At 49.6% G+C, this 16,771-nt stretch overlaps 1 protein-coding gene across 1 annotated transcript in view; it reads right to left on the bottom strand.

Annotated features, from left to right (window-relative positions):
- The window catches only part of stab1 (stabilin 1), a 416,947-nt gene that overhangs the window by 7,444 nt on the left and 392,732 nt on the right, over nt 1-16,771 (bottom strand). Inside the window, exons 61-65 of the mRNA XM_072472659.1 lie at nt 11,812-11,945; nt 4,496-4,661; nt 4,250-4,356; nt 4,044-4,163; nt 3,451-3,603 (exon numbers count right to left, since the gene is read on the bottom strand). Coding sequence (XP_072328760.1) covers nt 3,451-3,603; nt 4,044-4,163; nt 4,250-4,356; nt 4,496-4,661; nt 11,812-11,945 — 680 coding nt within the window. The remainder of the gene's footprint in view (nt 1-3,450; nt 3,604-4,043; nt 4,164-4,249; nt 4,357-4,495; nt 4,662-11,811; nt 11,946-16,771) is intronic.

The raw sequence follows: 16,771 nt of genomic DNA, 5'->3' as shown, positions 1-16,771 counted from the left end.
CTAGTGCCTGAAGCTTACAAAGGTTTAGAAATTTAAGGAAAGAATTTGGTCAAACATACATGGAGTTTGAAAGGCTCAAACAGAGTAATTTTGATAGGTGGATAAGGGCTTTGAAAATAGACCAAACGTATGAACCTCTCAGAGAAATTATACTTTTGGAGGAGTTTAAAAATTCAATTCCTGATGTAGTGAGAACTCCCGTGGAAGAACAGAGGGTTAAAACTGCGAGATGAAAGGGGAAGTTGGAAATAAAACATGATTTTCTGGCAATAGAGAGTAAGGGTAAGATTCTCCATTTGGGAGATTATGGGCTGGATTCTCCGATTTTGAGGCTATGTTGAGAGGGGCGACGCCGACTTTTTCATTGTAAAGCGAGACACTTCCCCTTTCATCTTGTCTTGTCTTTTCCTATATTATTTAGAATTCTTGCTATGTATTTTTGGAATATCTTGTTATCTTCACCCATCACTGTCTTACACTCTCCCCATATCCCCATACTACGTCTCTTCTATCCAAAATGAGTTTCCTGTTCTGGGATATGTCCTATATATTTGAAGTACAGGCTGATTATAGTACACTCAATGCCTGACGTTGCTCTTTTCTCTTCACAATGCTGACTTGAGCTCCTATATATTTACAACATGTTCTGTTTTGATTTCGGATTTCCAGCATATGTAGCTTTTCTTTTTAATACAGCATTAAGTTGTAAAACTCTAGAAATTCTCACTAAGTTGTTTTTTCTATGTATTGTCAACAGTATAAAATTAGCACAGGTTGAACAAAGAACAAAGAAAAGTACAGCACAGGAACAGGCCCTTCGGCCCTCCAAGCCTGCGCCGACCATGCTGCCCGTCTAAACTAAAATCTTCTACTCCTCCGGGGTCCGTATCCCTCTATTCCCATCCTATTCATGTATTTGTCAAGACACCCTTAAACGTGACTGTTGTCCCTGCTTCCACCATCCCCTCCGGCAACAAGTTCCAGGCACCCACTACCCTCTGGGAAAAAAACTTGCCTCGTACATCTCCTCTAAACCTTGTCTCAACATAAACCTTAAACCTATGCCCCCTAGTAATTGACCACTCTACCCTGGGAAAAGGCCTCTGACTATCTACTCTGTCTATGCCCTCATAATTTTGTAGACCTCTCAAGTCGCCCCTCAACCTCCGACGTTCCAGTGAGAACAAACCAAGTTTATTCAACCTCTCCTCATAGATAATGCCCTCCATACCAGGCAACATCCTGGTAAATCTCTTCTGCACCCTCTCCAAAGCCTCCACATCCTTCCAGTGGTGTGCTGACCAGAATTGAACACTATACACCAAGTGTGGCCTAACTAAAGTTCTATACAGCTACCAATTTTTATACTCAATGCCCCGGCCAATGAAGGCAAGCATGCCTTATGCCTTTTTAACTACCTTCTTTACCTGTGTTGCTCCTTTCAGTGGCCTGTGGACCTGTACACCAAGATCTCTGACTGTCAATACTCTTGAGGGTTCTACCATTCACTGTATATTCCCTACCTATATTAGACCTTCCAAAATGTATTCCCTCATATTTGTCCGGATTAAACTCCATCTGCCATCTCTCCGCCCAAGTCTCCAAACAATCTAAATCCTGCTGTATCCTCTGACAGTCCTCATCACTATCCGCAATTCCACCAACCTTTGTGTCGTCCGCAAACTTACTAATCAGACCAGTTGCATTCTCCTCCAAATCATTTATATCTACGATGAACAGCAAAGGTCCCAGCACTGATCCCTGCGGAATACTACTAGTCACAGACCCCCAATCACAAAAGCACCCTTCCATTGCTACTCTCTGCCTTCTATGACTTAGCCAGTTCTGTATCCATCTTTTCAGCTCACCTCTGATCCCGTGTGACTTCACCTTTTGTACGGTCTGCCATGAGGGACCTTGTCAAAGGCCTTACTAAAGTCCATATAGACAACATCCACTGCCCTACCAGCATCAATCTTCTTTGTGACCTCCTCGAAAAACTCTATCAAGTTAGTGAGACATGACCTCTCCTTCACAAAACCGTGCTGCCTCTCGCTAATACGGCCACTTGCTTCCAAATGGGAGTAGATCCTGTCTCGAAGAATTCTCTCCAGTAGTTTCCCTACCATTGATGTAAGGCTCACTGGTCTGTAGTTCCCTGGATTTTCCTTGCTACCCTTCTTGAACAAAGGAACAACATTGGCTATTTTCCAGTCCTCCGGGACATCACCTGAAGACAGTGAGGATCCAAAGATTTCTGTCAAAGCCTCAGCAATTTCCTTCTTGCTTCCTTCAGTATTCTGGGGTAGATCCCATCAGGCCCTGGGGACTTATCTACCTTAATATTTTTCAAGACGCCCAACACCTTGTCTTTTTGGATCTCAATGTGACCCAGCTATCTACGCACCCTTCTCCAGACTCAACATCCACCAATTCCTTCTATTTGGTGATTACCGATGTAAAGTACTCATTTAGTCCCTCGCCCATTTCCTCTGGCTCCACACATCGATTCCCTCCCCTGTCTTTCAGTGGGCCAACCCTTTCTCTGGCTACCTTCTTGCCTTTTATATACGTGTAAAAAGCCTTGGAAGTTTCCTTAACCTTATTTGCTAGTGACTTTTCGTGACCCCTTTTAGCCCTCTTGACTCCTTGCTTAAGTTTCTTCCTACTTTCCTGATATTCCACACAGGCTTCGCCTGTTCCCAGGCTTCTAGCCCTGACAAATGCCTCCTTTTTCTTTTTGACGAGGCCTGCAATATCTCTCGTTATCCAGGGTTCCCGAAATTTGCCATATTTATCCTTCCTCACAGGAACATGCCGGTCCTGAATTCCTTTCAACTGACATCTGAAAGCCTCCCACATATCCGATGTTGATTTACCCTCGAACATCTGCCCCCAATCTAGGTTCTTCAGTTCCCGCCTAATATTGTTATAATTAGCCTTCCCCCAATTTAGCACATTCACCCTGGGACCACACTTATCCTTGTCCTCCAGCACTTTAAAACGTACTGAATTGTGGTCACTGTTCCCGAAATGCTCCCCTACTGAAACATCTACCACCTGGCCGGGCTCATTCCCCAATACCAGGTCCAGTACAGCCCCCTTCCTAGTTGGAATATCTACATATTGTTTTAAGAAGCCCTCCTGAAGGTGAATTAAATTCGGCTGAAGGTCAATTAAGAGAAAACTACCTGCCTGGCTGCCCATTTGCATGGCTAGGAATTATTGATTTTCACAAACAGTAGGAACACTATTTTGTGACTTCACCATTTTCAGCATCATCAACGTTTTGAACATCTGCCATGTAGCTAACGAAAATAACACAGCAATGTGTCTTTTGCATGAATCACTGCTGAAACACGGTTTTGAAATGTGTACGGAACTTTCAGATGAATAGGCAGCAAGTTTCGTCTTTGAACAGAAAAGCTACAAGTCTAATATATAACTTACATTTAGGAGGGTCTGATTTGTAGGTCCAATGTCAACAATGAGAAGATCATATCCTAGCCTGGATGAAATAAGTGTATCATCACTCAACTCATCGTAATAAATAAAACTATTGTTCCTGGAGATGTGGTTTTCAAGATCCTTCCATGGTAAGGTCTAGATATAATTTTAAAAATGTTAAGTGTTAATCTTGCACCAGAGTTTTGCAATTATAATTATCTGTAATCGTAAGATTTGAGGCAGAAGAGAGTAAATTATGGTCCTAAGTCCTAGCTCACCACCTAGCCTGTCAAGTCAATTTTGCATTTACGGAATGCTTTATTGCTGGAGATGTTGTCCTTTAACAACAGCAATGTGGATTTCTATAAGGCCTTTAAGTTAAGTGGGTGTTAAAGATCTCATGAAGGCAAGGAGAACGTGTTCTTGATGCTCTCTAGCTTACAATCCTCTCTCAGCCACTACCTACAAACAGATGGGTTCTTTTTACAAGCATAATCAATTGTTAACAAGGTTCTAAGTCATTTCCGTATTCAAGAATTGCACATTTGGTTTGTTTAGAGCAGGAAGGAAATGTCCAGGAACCAAAAAATTCTTACCTCATTTATTCCAAAACTAGAATCTAAGGGCACAAACAAAGTTTCATTGGTTGTCTCGTCTGACAGGAATTCTAGAAATTCCATTCCTTCTTCAGTCGCATTGGCATAATCTAATAATTTCTAACAAGAAAGAGTAAATGATAAGACAAACCGTTGACCACACTTGCAAAAAGAATAAAATAAAGCTGTACTGGAATAATACTTACAGAATAGAAAACTGAAAAATTGGAGTAACTGGACAGCACTTCCATGAGGTTCCCATTGCAGGAATAACCATCACCTACAAAGCCTTCCTTACACACACACTGAACATCTATGAATACCATAAAATACCAACTAATTAGTGTTCCTTAAAGCGTTTGCAAATCAAACACTGCATTGTTTTATTTAGAAAAACTAAATTGCCGCACCAGCAAGTGAGAGCCAAAGAATGTATTGAATTCCTTGCTTACCTTGCTCTCGAAAGCAGTAAGCATCCCAAAGCTCACTCAGATTTGTTCGCACTCCGTAATCAATGATACCAATCTTATTGGAGCCACAGTTAGGGTTTGAATGGGTTGTGGGATACCCTGCCTTTTTATCAGTCATCCATCCGACAATACACAGGTGGAAACCAAACTATGCGGATAAATCAAAGACGCAATTGTTAAATAGCTCATGAAGAAATGTCATAGACCTGAAAAATTAACGTTGTTTCTCTCTCCATTGATGCAGCCTGACCTGCTGAGCATTTCCAGCCTTTTTGGCTTTTATTTCCGATTTCCAGCATCCCAGTATTTTCATTTGGTGGTTTTCATGAAGAGCCCATTTAATTACAGAGAACCGATATTCTGTCAACCAGTTGCTGTTGGATCCATTGATACTTCAGCTTGTTGTCAATCAATTGGAGAAATATTTGACATTTAATCTATGTTACCTTTATTGTATTAAAAAACTATAATATAATGTGCAATGAACCATTTAATCATCACTTTACCAACAGCAGCCTGATTATGTTTATTGATTATGTTTTAGTACCGTCTTACTGATCATACCACATTTACTGTTGACTCTTGCAGTCCCATAAACCATTAATGTTCCCATCAGAAATGAGCACAGTAGTTTAGCAAGATTGCTAACACTCTGCATCAAGTCTTCTGCAGCTTTTAAATTTTTCAAATATTTTCTTTTACAGATTTATTCTAATACATCAGTCAATATATTTATCCATTATGTGGAATATCCTCTGATAATTTTAGTGCACTGTGAAAACTGAACGTTTGTGTAAGTACTGAAGAATTGATATGCTGGCTTTATGCTGAAGAGGTAGCTTTGTAGAAAAGCAGATGGGCAGCTTCAAAACTCTTTGGAAGACGCATAGGGAACAAAAGGAAAAAAAAAGAGAAGAGCGCAAAGCTCCCTAAAGGCTCACATTAATTGCACTGAGGGACAGCAGCCCCGGAACCAAGTGCGGCCTGAGTCCAGCCTCAAAACCCTATTTTGTCCTAGTTGTGGTTATATTTGTTGGCTTTCCCTGTTTGAATTTCATGGGCCTGGAGATCTGTACAAGGCTGTTTTCAAGCACTAATGTATCATGTAGCATGTCAAGATCTGTTAGAGCTGGCAAGCTTGGGATATATGCGCATTACTGGGAACATCGACTTTTAAAAATAAATTTAGAGTTCCCAATTATTTTTTTCCAATTAAGGGGCAATTTAGTGGCCAATCCACCTACCTTGCACATCTTTGGGTTGTGGGGGTGAGACCCTCGCAGACACGGGGAGAATGTGCAAACTCCACACGGACAGTGACTCGGGACCGGGTTCGAAACCGGGTCCTCAGTGCTGTAGGCAGCAGTGCTAACCACTGCGCCACTGGAACATCGATTTTAACTTCATTTGTGGACTCCTATGCAGCTCATGAGGACTTCAGCTTGGACACCACAGCTCAGGGGCACTGATCACAATCAGGGTGTTATCTCAATGTCTTCAACCCAGGAATTGGAAACATTAGCCCAGATTCTCTGAAAGATAACTATTCAGCTGCACCTGCTTGAACTCTTCATAATTGAAGACTAGACCAGGTTCAACAATGATGTCCCACTCACCACATGATAAATACCCTGTCACCATTTGCTAGCTTGTCTCACTCCAAAAACGTTCACTTGGGCATGGACCTAAAGGGCTACTGTCACCCCTGGAATCATGGGCGAGATTCTCCCATCCCGCGGCAGAGAGCCCGCGCCATCGTAAACATCATCTCGTTTTACGACGGCGTCAGGGACCCAATCCGACGACTCATTCTGGCCCGCAAAATGGGCCAGCACAGGCACGTCGAGAAGTGTGGGCATGGCACCATACCGGCGCCATTCGCGCAACGCCCTGATGAGGCGGCGCTGCGTCGCATAAAATGTGCACGAGCGCCGCAGCCATGAGACCGGCGAGATGGACGCCCCCAGCCATGCTGCCCCGTGGTTCCGAAATCACGACCTAGAGACGCTGCTGGACACGGTCGAAGATAGGAGGGCGATCCTGTGCCGTTGACATGGCCACCGGCACCCTGCCAGCACAGTGCGGAGGTGGGTGTTGCGGTAAGCGTAGTGGGGCAAACCCCACGGACAGCCGAGCAGTGCCGCAAGAAGATGCACGACCTGACGAGGGCAGCCAGGGTGAGTACACCGAGACACCACCTAACCCCTACCAGCCACACATGTGACAATATCCCCTCCCCCCAGGAGTGTTGCCAAACCCCCCACTTGACCCTCATGGGCTGCACACCCTGAGAGCCGCCGTGGCCGGGTGCCCAGTGCTCCCATGCCATCATATGGGTGACATCTGCGCGGGATGCTGTGTACCGACTAACTCGGATGCTTTGCTGCCCCCCCTAGGAGAAGACCGCCCACAACCACAGGGAGCGTGCGAGAACTGGAGAGGGTTCACCTGTACTACACCCCCTCACAGTACACGAGCAGAGGGCAAAGGACCTCGTTGACGGAGGCGGGGACCGGGAGGTTGCCCCTTGCCAGATCGGAGGCACACCAGCAAGTGAGAGTCCCCTGCCTGCCTACACCCCCCCCCCCCCAACTCCCCCAGCACACACCCTCACCCCAATCCCCCCCAGCACACACCCTCACCCCATCCCACACACCCTCACCCCATCCCAGCCCGGACCATCTGGCGCAGCTCAGACCCCACAAGTGCCAGGTCCAGATGCCCCCAGGGATGTACGCCACGGTGGGGAGGACAGACGGCAACGAAGGCCTTCCTCCGTCACTGTGACACAGCAGTCGGACGCACAGAGGACTGAGACCCAGGACAGTGATGAACAGAGGATGGACACCCAGGACAGCGACAGCCCCGAAATGGGGAAGATGAACACTGACGCACACGACAGTCAGGACACTGACACACAGATGACAGACAGACTGGACAGTGCCCCCCAGATGGGGGCGACAGAAAGAACCGGCCCAGGGCTCGACGTAGGAACCCCCAGACTCTGGGCTCGATGACGACCCAGACTTGGCATCACTGCACTCACCCACACCCCCCACCATCGCAGAGACTCACATCTTGGTTGGGCACTTTAGCGATGAGGCTTCTGGCGCGCACCACACAGCCGTACCGGTACAGCAGGTGGAGGTAGGTGCAGCCGAGGGGCCGGCTGGCCGGAGGGCAGTCCAATCCCAGCAAACAGCTGCCACCCAGATGGTTCCGGGTTCCTGGACTTTCCAGTCCCACCCATAGACCCGATGCAGTTAGAAACCCAGGGACTAGACGACGGGATGATGGCTAGCCTCCAGCAACTGCAGATGCAGGTGGAGGAGTCCATCTGCGTCCAGGAGCAGGGTGTAGTGCCGGTCATGGCTGCCACCCAGGCCGACACTGCACGGGTGGTGTCCGCGGCGGAGGCAATGGGTGCAACGGTTTTGGCCATGGCTAAGGTTATGCAAGGCATGTGGCTCCATGTGCATGAGTCATCCGTGGCCCAGGACAGGGCTGCCCTCTCACAGGCAGCCATGTGCCAGAGCCAGCTGGACATTGCAGCCGTGCTCCGCAGTCTGGCCGAGTCTCAGCAGGCCATCTCTGAGAGCATCAGCGGCCTCGCCCAGATGCTGGATGGCATTGCACAAGCACAGAGGGAGGTGGCGCAGTCCCTGACAGGAATGGCCCACTCCCTGAGCTCCATCGCTGCTCAGACCCTGGTCGATACCGCAGCGGGCCTCCAGGACTGGCAGCATCAGGTGTCGGGGGTGCCTCGGGGCTTGTCTTCGCTCGAACCCCCATCCCATAGAGAGGCGTGAGGGCCACCGGACACCCCGAGGGAGGAGGAGGTACCGGGGCCTGTCCCGGTGAATCCTGCAAGGGAGGTCCCGGAACACCGCGGATCCTCGGACTCCCCATCCCGTCCCTGGCGCATCTGGTGGGCAGAACAGGCATCAAGCCATCCAGCACACCTGCGGAGCAGCCTGCCCCATCCAAGCTGGGCAGCCCCAGGAAACGCACGCCAACGGGGAGCCAAGTCGCAATGCCGGAGTCTCAGCAGTCCGCCTCCGCTCCTGCTGCACCATCTGGGGAAATACCTAAACGTAGTGGTAGGGCCCGTAAGGCCAAGGAATTTTACATGTAGTAAGTTGACACGGGTGCAGGGCACAGTATAGTTATAGGGGCTAGGGCACTTGTATGTTACCGTTACAATTAAACTCACTGTTACACCAATGCAAGATGCCTCTGCCTTATGTCCGGTGGCCAGGGGGTCGTGAACGGAATTGATTGGCACTGTGTTAGAAGGGCGGTGGAATGGTGAGCCCAGGTGGGTGTAAAGACTCCCCCCGCCGTACTCAGCACCCCGCCGTCACCTGCCCAACATGTCCATGGGAGTGTACGTTATGCGTACAGGGACCACCCACGTGGAGGGTGTAGCTGTGGCCATGAGTCAGACATTGGCTAACGATTTGGAGCTCACAGCTCATCACAGAGCAGGTTGTCATCATCCTTCATGGCATTGATCACACCCGCTTCCACAGGCAATCGTGTGAGACCAGCCCTTTGTGCCGCAGTTGGAGGGTGCTGTGCATGTGGTGGTGTGGCAGGTGAGGTAGTCGGAGGGTGTGGGAGGTGAGGGTGCTGGGTGGTGAGGTGGGGCGGTACGGTGGTGCCAGTGCCCCTGCTCAGAGAGCCCCTACCCCCCTAGTTGGTGAAACGTGCGGCTATTAACGCCTCGCATGCGCGCTGGCCAAGCCGGTGGCGTCATGCAGCCTCCCGTCCATAACCCGCCCCCCTCTGTTGCCCGTTGCCCTCCTCATCCCCATCCTCCTCACCTGGAGAGGCATCACCTCCCGCGGCCTCCCCCTCTGCCTCCTCCTCCTCCAGCACTTCGCCCCTCTGCTGGGCAATATTGTGGAGGACGCAGCAGACAATAACGATGCAGCCAGCTTTCTCCAAATGGCACTGGAGGGCCCCTCCAGAGTGGTCCAGGAACCTGAAGCGCATTCTTCAACAGGCCGAAGCACCTCTCAATCACACCCCTGGTTGCTGCATGGGCCTCATTGTAGCGGGTCTCCACGTCGGTCTGTGGCCTCCGTATAGGCGTCAACAGCCATGACCGCAATGGGTAACCCTTGTCACCCAGCCACCAGCCCCGCAGGCTTGGGGGGTGGGGGGTGGATATCCTCGAACATGGCGGGAATGAACGATTGTGCTTGGATAAACGCATCATGTACACTACTCGGGTACTGTGATCTTCATATGGTGGTCACAGACCATCTGAATGTTCATGGAGTAGCACCCCTTCCTGTTCATGAAGAGGTCCCTGTTCTCCGCTGGAGGTTGCATGGCGATGTGCACCCCATTGATTGCCCCCTGTACCATGGGTATCCCAGCCACGGCAGTGAATCCCGCTGCCTGGGCATTCTCGTGGGCGAGGTCCACTGGGAATTGTATGTAGCGGTCCGCGATGATGTACAGGGCGTCAGTCACTGCACGGATGCACCTGCGCACCAATGGCTGGGAGATGCCGGACAGGTCTCCATTCAGCGACTGGAATGACCCTGTTGCATAGACGTTCAGGGCCACCGACACCTTGACGGCCACCGGCAGAGCATGTCCTCCCCCAGTCCCACGCGGTGCCAGGTGTGCCATCAGGTGGCAGATATGTGCGACCATTTCCCGACTCATCCTGAGTCTCCTCCTGCATGCCCTGTTCGGTAGGTCCTTGAAGGACAGGCAGCGCCGGTAGACACGTGGCCTCATGGGGCACCTCCGGCGCCTTGGCCGCACCACCACTTGCTCCCCCTGCTCCTCATCCACATAGGTGTCGTCATCCTGTGCATTCCCCCCCGTTGCTCTGTTCGTCGTGCACCTTGGCCTCCTCCTGCGCCGGTCAGACAGGTAGCACTGCAGCATCAGCGGGTCCCACTTGGTTTGCTGCAGCCTGTCCCTCTGATGCACCCCGTCCCTCTGCTGCAGCCGCTCTGAGCCGCATGCGCCTACGCTGCCACAAGGCCACATGCAGGGCAGTGGCTCCTGCCACGGCGGTCAACATCGCTGGCTGGTGCCCAAACATTATGACATGCAGGGAGTGGGGGGTTATACAACATGTTTAAGGATGGCGCATGGTCCCCTCTACAGCCAGGTGCCTTGGGGTACATGTCTGCCCGGCTTGCTGATTGCGCCACAACCACGCATACACCCAGATGCCTGGCTGCACCCTCTGTGCTCCGCCCAGTACAGCCTGTCCCTCCTGATAGCGTCATCGTTGGATGGCTATGCCCTCACTGGGGGATGCCAGAGTGCGGGTCCGCCTCTTTCTGCCGATGGATGCCGGCTGCTGGGAAGTCTGCCCCTGGTCGGGTGCCGCACCCATGGGCAAGGCCTGGGGCCGTGCGGGCGGATAGCGCTCGGGGCCGGTGCCCATCACCCATACCGCCGTTCTGGCGGCAGTGGCTCTGGTAATGCCCTGCACTGGCATGTCGTCCACACACCGCCCACCCTCCTTGCCCCCGCTCCCGAACATAGAAGCCCCGCTCCCCCAGCATTGAGGCCCAGCCCCCCCACAACATGGGGGACCCACCCGCCAACATAGAGCCCCCCCCCCCCCCCCCCCCCCCTCAGCCGCAGCCCTGTCCGTCCCCGTCCCGAGAGTGTCATGATCGCAATGTGCCGGCCGCTCACCTGCTCTCCCGTACCGTCAGCCAGCACGACTGGCTGATGACTTTTATTGGCAGGTGTGAACGGCACCTTGGGACTTCGGCCCACCCGGGCTGCAGAATCAACAGGACACGGAGAATCGCGGGACTTGCCCCCTCTGCCGATTCTCCAGGCGGCGCGGCGCCGTTCACGATTAGGCCGGTGACGCCGGGTGGGAGATAGGCGGGATGGCGTCGGACTGGCGCCATGTGAAAAATCGGCGCTATCGACGAGTCTCTGACCCGGCACGGGGTCAGAGAATCCCACCCCATGTGTCAGCAGTAGTTAAAATCAGAGGGAAAATATAAGGAGGGTGATACAGGAAGATAGTGGAACAATCCCGACAGCAGGAAGATGGTGGGGTAACTGATGTGCTGCAGAAAGGGAACCACCCTTGTATTTCTGTTGGGTTCTTCTTCACTGGCAGCACTTCTAAAATTTCATTGGAAATCAATGTGTCAAATGATCGAGCACATTTACCTGGGGTTAATAAAGAGCTCTGTATCACTGAATAAAAACATCATTCAAGATGCACGCATATGTAAAATTGACCTTTGCTTAACACCTTGACCTCTGCTTAATACTCCACTTATATGAACACGTACCTGCTGAGCAGTAGCAAGTTGATCAAAACTTGCCAGTGTAGCCCCCTCAACGTTGCAGGCAGCTGTTGCACCTTCAAAGGTAAACTTGTTCTTCCCACTGGCTGACTGCAAATGGAATACTCCAGCAGTTTTATCTGGAAAATGAACAACATTTCTACATACAATGATCAAAATAACTGATGGTTAATTTACAACATGCCTGTGAAATGACTTTAACTTCTGAATCATTATTGTTTCCATGTAAAGTCCAAGAGAAGTGCATCCTAGATGTTGTACGATCAGGCAAACTAAGAATATAAACACAAGGAACTGTTCTTTACAACCTTGCATTATTTTGGGACAGCACTGTGCATCGGTAAGCTAACGCAAGTGACCTTTTGTTCACTCATGAGTCCAGATACCACACAGGCAAGCCCAATCCTCATCTGACCTGATAGCCACGCACGCCACGCACCTTCAGCATAAACTACTGAGCTTTTAAAAATATATATTTTTATGCAAGAAATTTTTAATTTTACAACATACAAAAGAGCTGGCTAACCGCTTTCCCTCATCAACTCAAACATCATCTGGAGCTTATTCCTCTCTGCCAATAGCTCTGCCGTTGGGGCAGCAGAGCATTGACGATCTACCACAAGGGTAGACTCCACCAACCTCTGAATCTCTGCTCGATCCAACTTATCACTGTATGATTTAATCAAGTAAGACGTCTTACAACACCAGATTAAAGTCCAACAGGTTTGTTTCAAATCACTAGCTTTTGGAGCACTGCTCCTTCCTGAGGTGAATTATTCACCTCAGGAAGGAGCAGTGCTCCGAAAGCTAATGATTTGAAACAAACCTGTTGGACTTTAACCTGGTGTTGTAACACTTCATACTGTGCTCACCCAAGTCCAACACCGGCATCTCCACATCATGATTTAATCAAAATTAACCTCCCCCTTATGACCACCTGACCGCCCTTAGTGCCTCCCAGAACATGGAAGGTGAGACCTCATCGTTCTTATTAAACTCCACATAGGTTCCAATAGCGGCTGCTATCCTCTCACACACACCCTTGCCTTTGAGTAACGTCGTATCCAAACTCAATGGAGGTCACTGAGTGCAGCCCTCCACCAAACACAAATCGACCAGAGCACCCGTCAACACGCCACTCATGATCACATATCTCCCCCCCTGAATCCACCACAGTATTAGCCACCCAAAAGGCCACCTTCCTATTGATCAGCACCATGGTCCCCCTCGTCCTCACGTGAAAGCCCCACCCACCCCTTCCTCGGCCTTGTCTGATCCCGAACTCTCAAATGTATCTCCTCCAAGAAAACAACATCCACCTTCAAACTTTTTCGATGGCAAAAACCTGAGATCTTTTAACTGGCCCATTTAAACCCCTTACATTCCATGTAAATAGCCTGGTTGTTCCCATTAACTAGCATCTCCTCTAGCAGAGTGATCCCCACCTTGAGAAAAATGCAAGTTACACCTTCAATAAATCATCAAACAGTCCCCTTAGCTGAAGCCATGAAAGGCATAACAGAAACATGAAAGGTACAAAGAGCAAGAAAAATTTAAACAAATCACCGCTCAGGTGTAACCAACTTCTTCACTCAAAAGTCCCCAGTCCATGTTTCTTTACAAAGTCTTTCACCTCCTCAGGCCTATCTCCAAACGTAACCTGCAGGCGAGCTGGATAGAGCACTCTGAACCTCACTTTGCTCTTATAACGAGCTGCCTTGGCCTTATTGAGCCCCGCTTGCCATTTTGCCAGCTCTCCCCAATGTCTTGATAGATTGTGATGGTATGGCCCTTGTGCTGATATGCATAATAATAATCACTTATTGTCACAAGTAGACTTCAATGAAGTTACTGTGAAAAGCCCCTAATCGCCAGATTCCGGTGCCTGTTCGGGGAGGCCGGTACGGTAATTGAACCCGCGCTTCTGGCCTTGTTCTGCATTACAAGTCAGCTGTTTAGCCCAATGCTAAACCAGCATTATGTAAGTTTGTACATAATGTTATGCATGACCTCCGATCACTAGGTGGCATTGTAAACTCATCACTTCACCATGTGATCGGGGGAGTCTGGGGTTGATTGTGCTGGGAGATAGACATATTTACAGCAGTTCCACAAGAGCTGTTTAGCGTTAATTGTTTGTTAGCTAATTTATCCTAGTTATCTTATCACACAGTTTGTTCTATCATAAATTATTTAAAACTACATGTTCTGTCGTACATCTTTCACTTTGGCCGGTCTACAGAACATGACAGCCCTCCCATCTGCATTCTTGAGTTCCCTTTGTCCACCTCAGGATCATTTCTTTAACCAAATAGGTTAAATGAAATGAGAAGGCAACAACGACACAGAGACCGCCCCCATGTTCTCCCCTCCTGCGACACGACAACCTTTTGAGTTAAACAAGGACCCTTACTCGACTTATTCCTCATACTGCAGCCTCTAGACATCCCACGCCAGAGGAGGAATCCAATTTCTCCAGCTACAATACTTTTCCACCTGAGCAGCATCCGTTAAATGGGCAAAACGGGCCAAAAAACAATTCCCCAAGCAGGAGTCACCTTACGTGTGACCGTTCACTTCATGGCCGCCACCAGAAGTTCCAACTATTGAGCTGTAAGCAAGGGGAAAACCTTTGTGAAAGTATTCCCTTGGATGGGAAAGTGAGACTCATTGAACTGCACTCAGCACTGCTCCCATCTGAGAAGTGAGCAGGAACTTTGCAAGTTTGAATGTTTGTTATTGCTGTGATATTACTGGACTAAACATCTGGAGACCCAACTTCAAATCCCACCATGACAGTTCTGAACTTGAATTCAGTTAATTATATAAATCAAAAATAAACATTGAAGAATCCTGCTTCGAAAACTGTGAAAAGTCCACATAGTCTTGAGTATATTCACAACAAATCTTTATTAAAACTCATAAACTATGTACATATTTACAGTAGCGGGTACAGGTACAGAGCTGACTCCATTCTAGGTCTTTACTTGTCGTATGAGGAATGTTTGAGGACTCTGGGTCTGTACTCGTTGGAGTTTAGAAGGATGAGAGGGGATCTTATTGAAACGTACAAGATATTGCGAGGCCTGGATAGAGTGGACGTGGAGAGGATGTTTCCACTTGTAGGAAAAACTAGAACCAGAGGACACCATCTCAGATTAAAGGGATGATCCTTTAAAACAGAAATGAGGAGGGATTTTTTTCAGCCAGAGGGTGGTGAATCTGTGGAACTCTGCCGCAGAAGGCTGTGGAGGCCAATTCACTGAGTGTCTGTAAGACAGAGATTGATAGGTTCTTGATTAATAAGGGGATCAGGGGTTATGGGGAGAAAGGAGGAGAATGGGGATGAGAAAATATCAGCCATGATTGAATGGCGGAGCAGACTCGATGGGCCAAGTGGCCTAATTCTGCTCTTATGTCCTATGGTCGTACTCATCTTTGTCGATCTCTAGATTGATCATGCCTATGGATCATGTGTCTTCTTACATCACTGTATGTAGCAGACCCAACTATTACAAAGATCCAGTATTGGTAAAGGTGACCATGAAGCTATTGGATTGTCAGGTAAATCCAACTGGTTCAGGAATGTCCTTTCAGAAAGAAATCCTGCTCTTCTACATGTACTGCAGACTCACAGAAATATGGTTGACTCTTAACTGCTCATTGAGTTGCCTAGCAAATCGTTGCTACCATCTTACACACTCACTCCCTCCAACACTGGAACACCATGGTTGCAGTGTGAACCATCTACAAAATATATTGCAACAACTCCCTGAGGCTTCTTTGTCAGAATCTTCCAAACTGGTAAGCTGCTTCAATGAGAAAGACATGGGAATACCACCACCTCCAAGTTTTCATCCAAGTTGCACACTGTGCTGACTTGGAAACATATTACTGTCCCTTCATTGTTGCTACATTAGAATTCTGGAACTCCCGAACTAATGTTCTGTCTGAGTACGAGTCTGGGGGTGCTGGCAACGGCACCGCTGCCGCTCCCTCCATGGAGGTATACCACGAGCCTGGTGGTGGTGACGGCCCACAAAATTTTGGGGCAGTGGAGGCGGCATAAGGGGGAAGTTGGGGCCTCGGCGTGGACCCCGTTACGGGGGAACCACTGGTTCACCCCAGGAAGAATAGGTGGAGGGTTTTCGGGGTGGCACAATGCAGGGATACGAAAGTTGGGGGATCTGTTAGTGGACGGGAAGTTCGCGAGCTTGGGTGAGCTGGAGGAGAAGTACGGGCTCCCCCCGGGGAACACCTTCAGGTACTTACAGGTAAGCGCGTTTGCCAGACGGCAGGTGGTGGAATTCCCGCGGCTACTGCCACACACAGTACAAGACAGGGTGCTCTCGGGGGGGGGGGGTGGGGGGGGGGGGTGGGAGTGGGGAAGATCTCAGAAACTTACCAGATGATGCAGGAGGAGGAGGAGGCCTCAGTGGTGGAGTCGAAAGGTAAGTGGGAGGAGGAGTTGGGAGAGGAGATCGAAGAGGGGACGTGGGCAGATGCGCTAGGGAGGGTGAACTCTTCCTCTTCGTGCGCGAGGCTCAGCCTCATACAGTTTAAGGTGCTGCACAGGGCACACATGACCGGGACAAGGATGAGCCGGTTCTTTGGGGGTGAGGACAGGTGTGTTAGGTGCTCAGGGAGCCCAGCAAATCACACCCATATGTTCTGGGCATGCCCAGCGCTGGAGGAATTTTGGAAGGGCGTAGCGAGGACAGTGTCGAGGGTGGTAGGATCCAGGGTCAAACCGGGCTGGGGGCTTGCAATATTTGGGGTGGCAGAGGAGCCGGGAGTGCAGGAGGCGAAAGAGGCCGGAATTCTGGCCTTTGCGTTCCTGGTAGCCCGATAAAGGATTCTCCTTCAGTGGAACGATGCGAGGCCCCCAAGCGTGGAATCCTGGATCAGCGATATGGCAAGGTTCATTAAATTGGAGAGGGTGAAA

The sequence above is a fragment of the Scyliorhinus torazame genome, chromosome 13 (assembly GCF_047496885.1).
Source record: "Scyliorhinus torazame isolate Kashiwa2021f chromosome 13, sScyTor2.1, whole genome shotgun sequence".
Classification (NCBI taxonomy): domain Eukaryota; kingdom Metazoa; phylum Chordata; class Chondrichthyes; order Carcharhiniformes; family Scyliorhinidae; genus Scyliorhinus; species Scyliorhinus torazame.
Note: the sequence above shows the minus strand (reverse complement) of the source record. Positions and strands in the feature narration are given on the sequence as shown.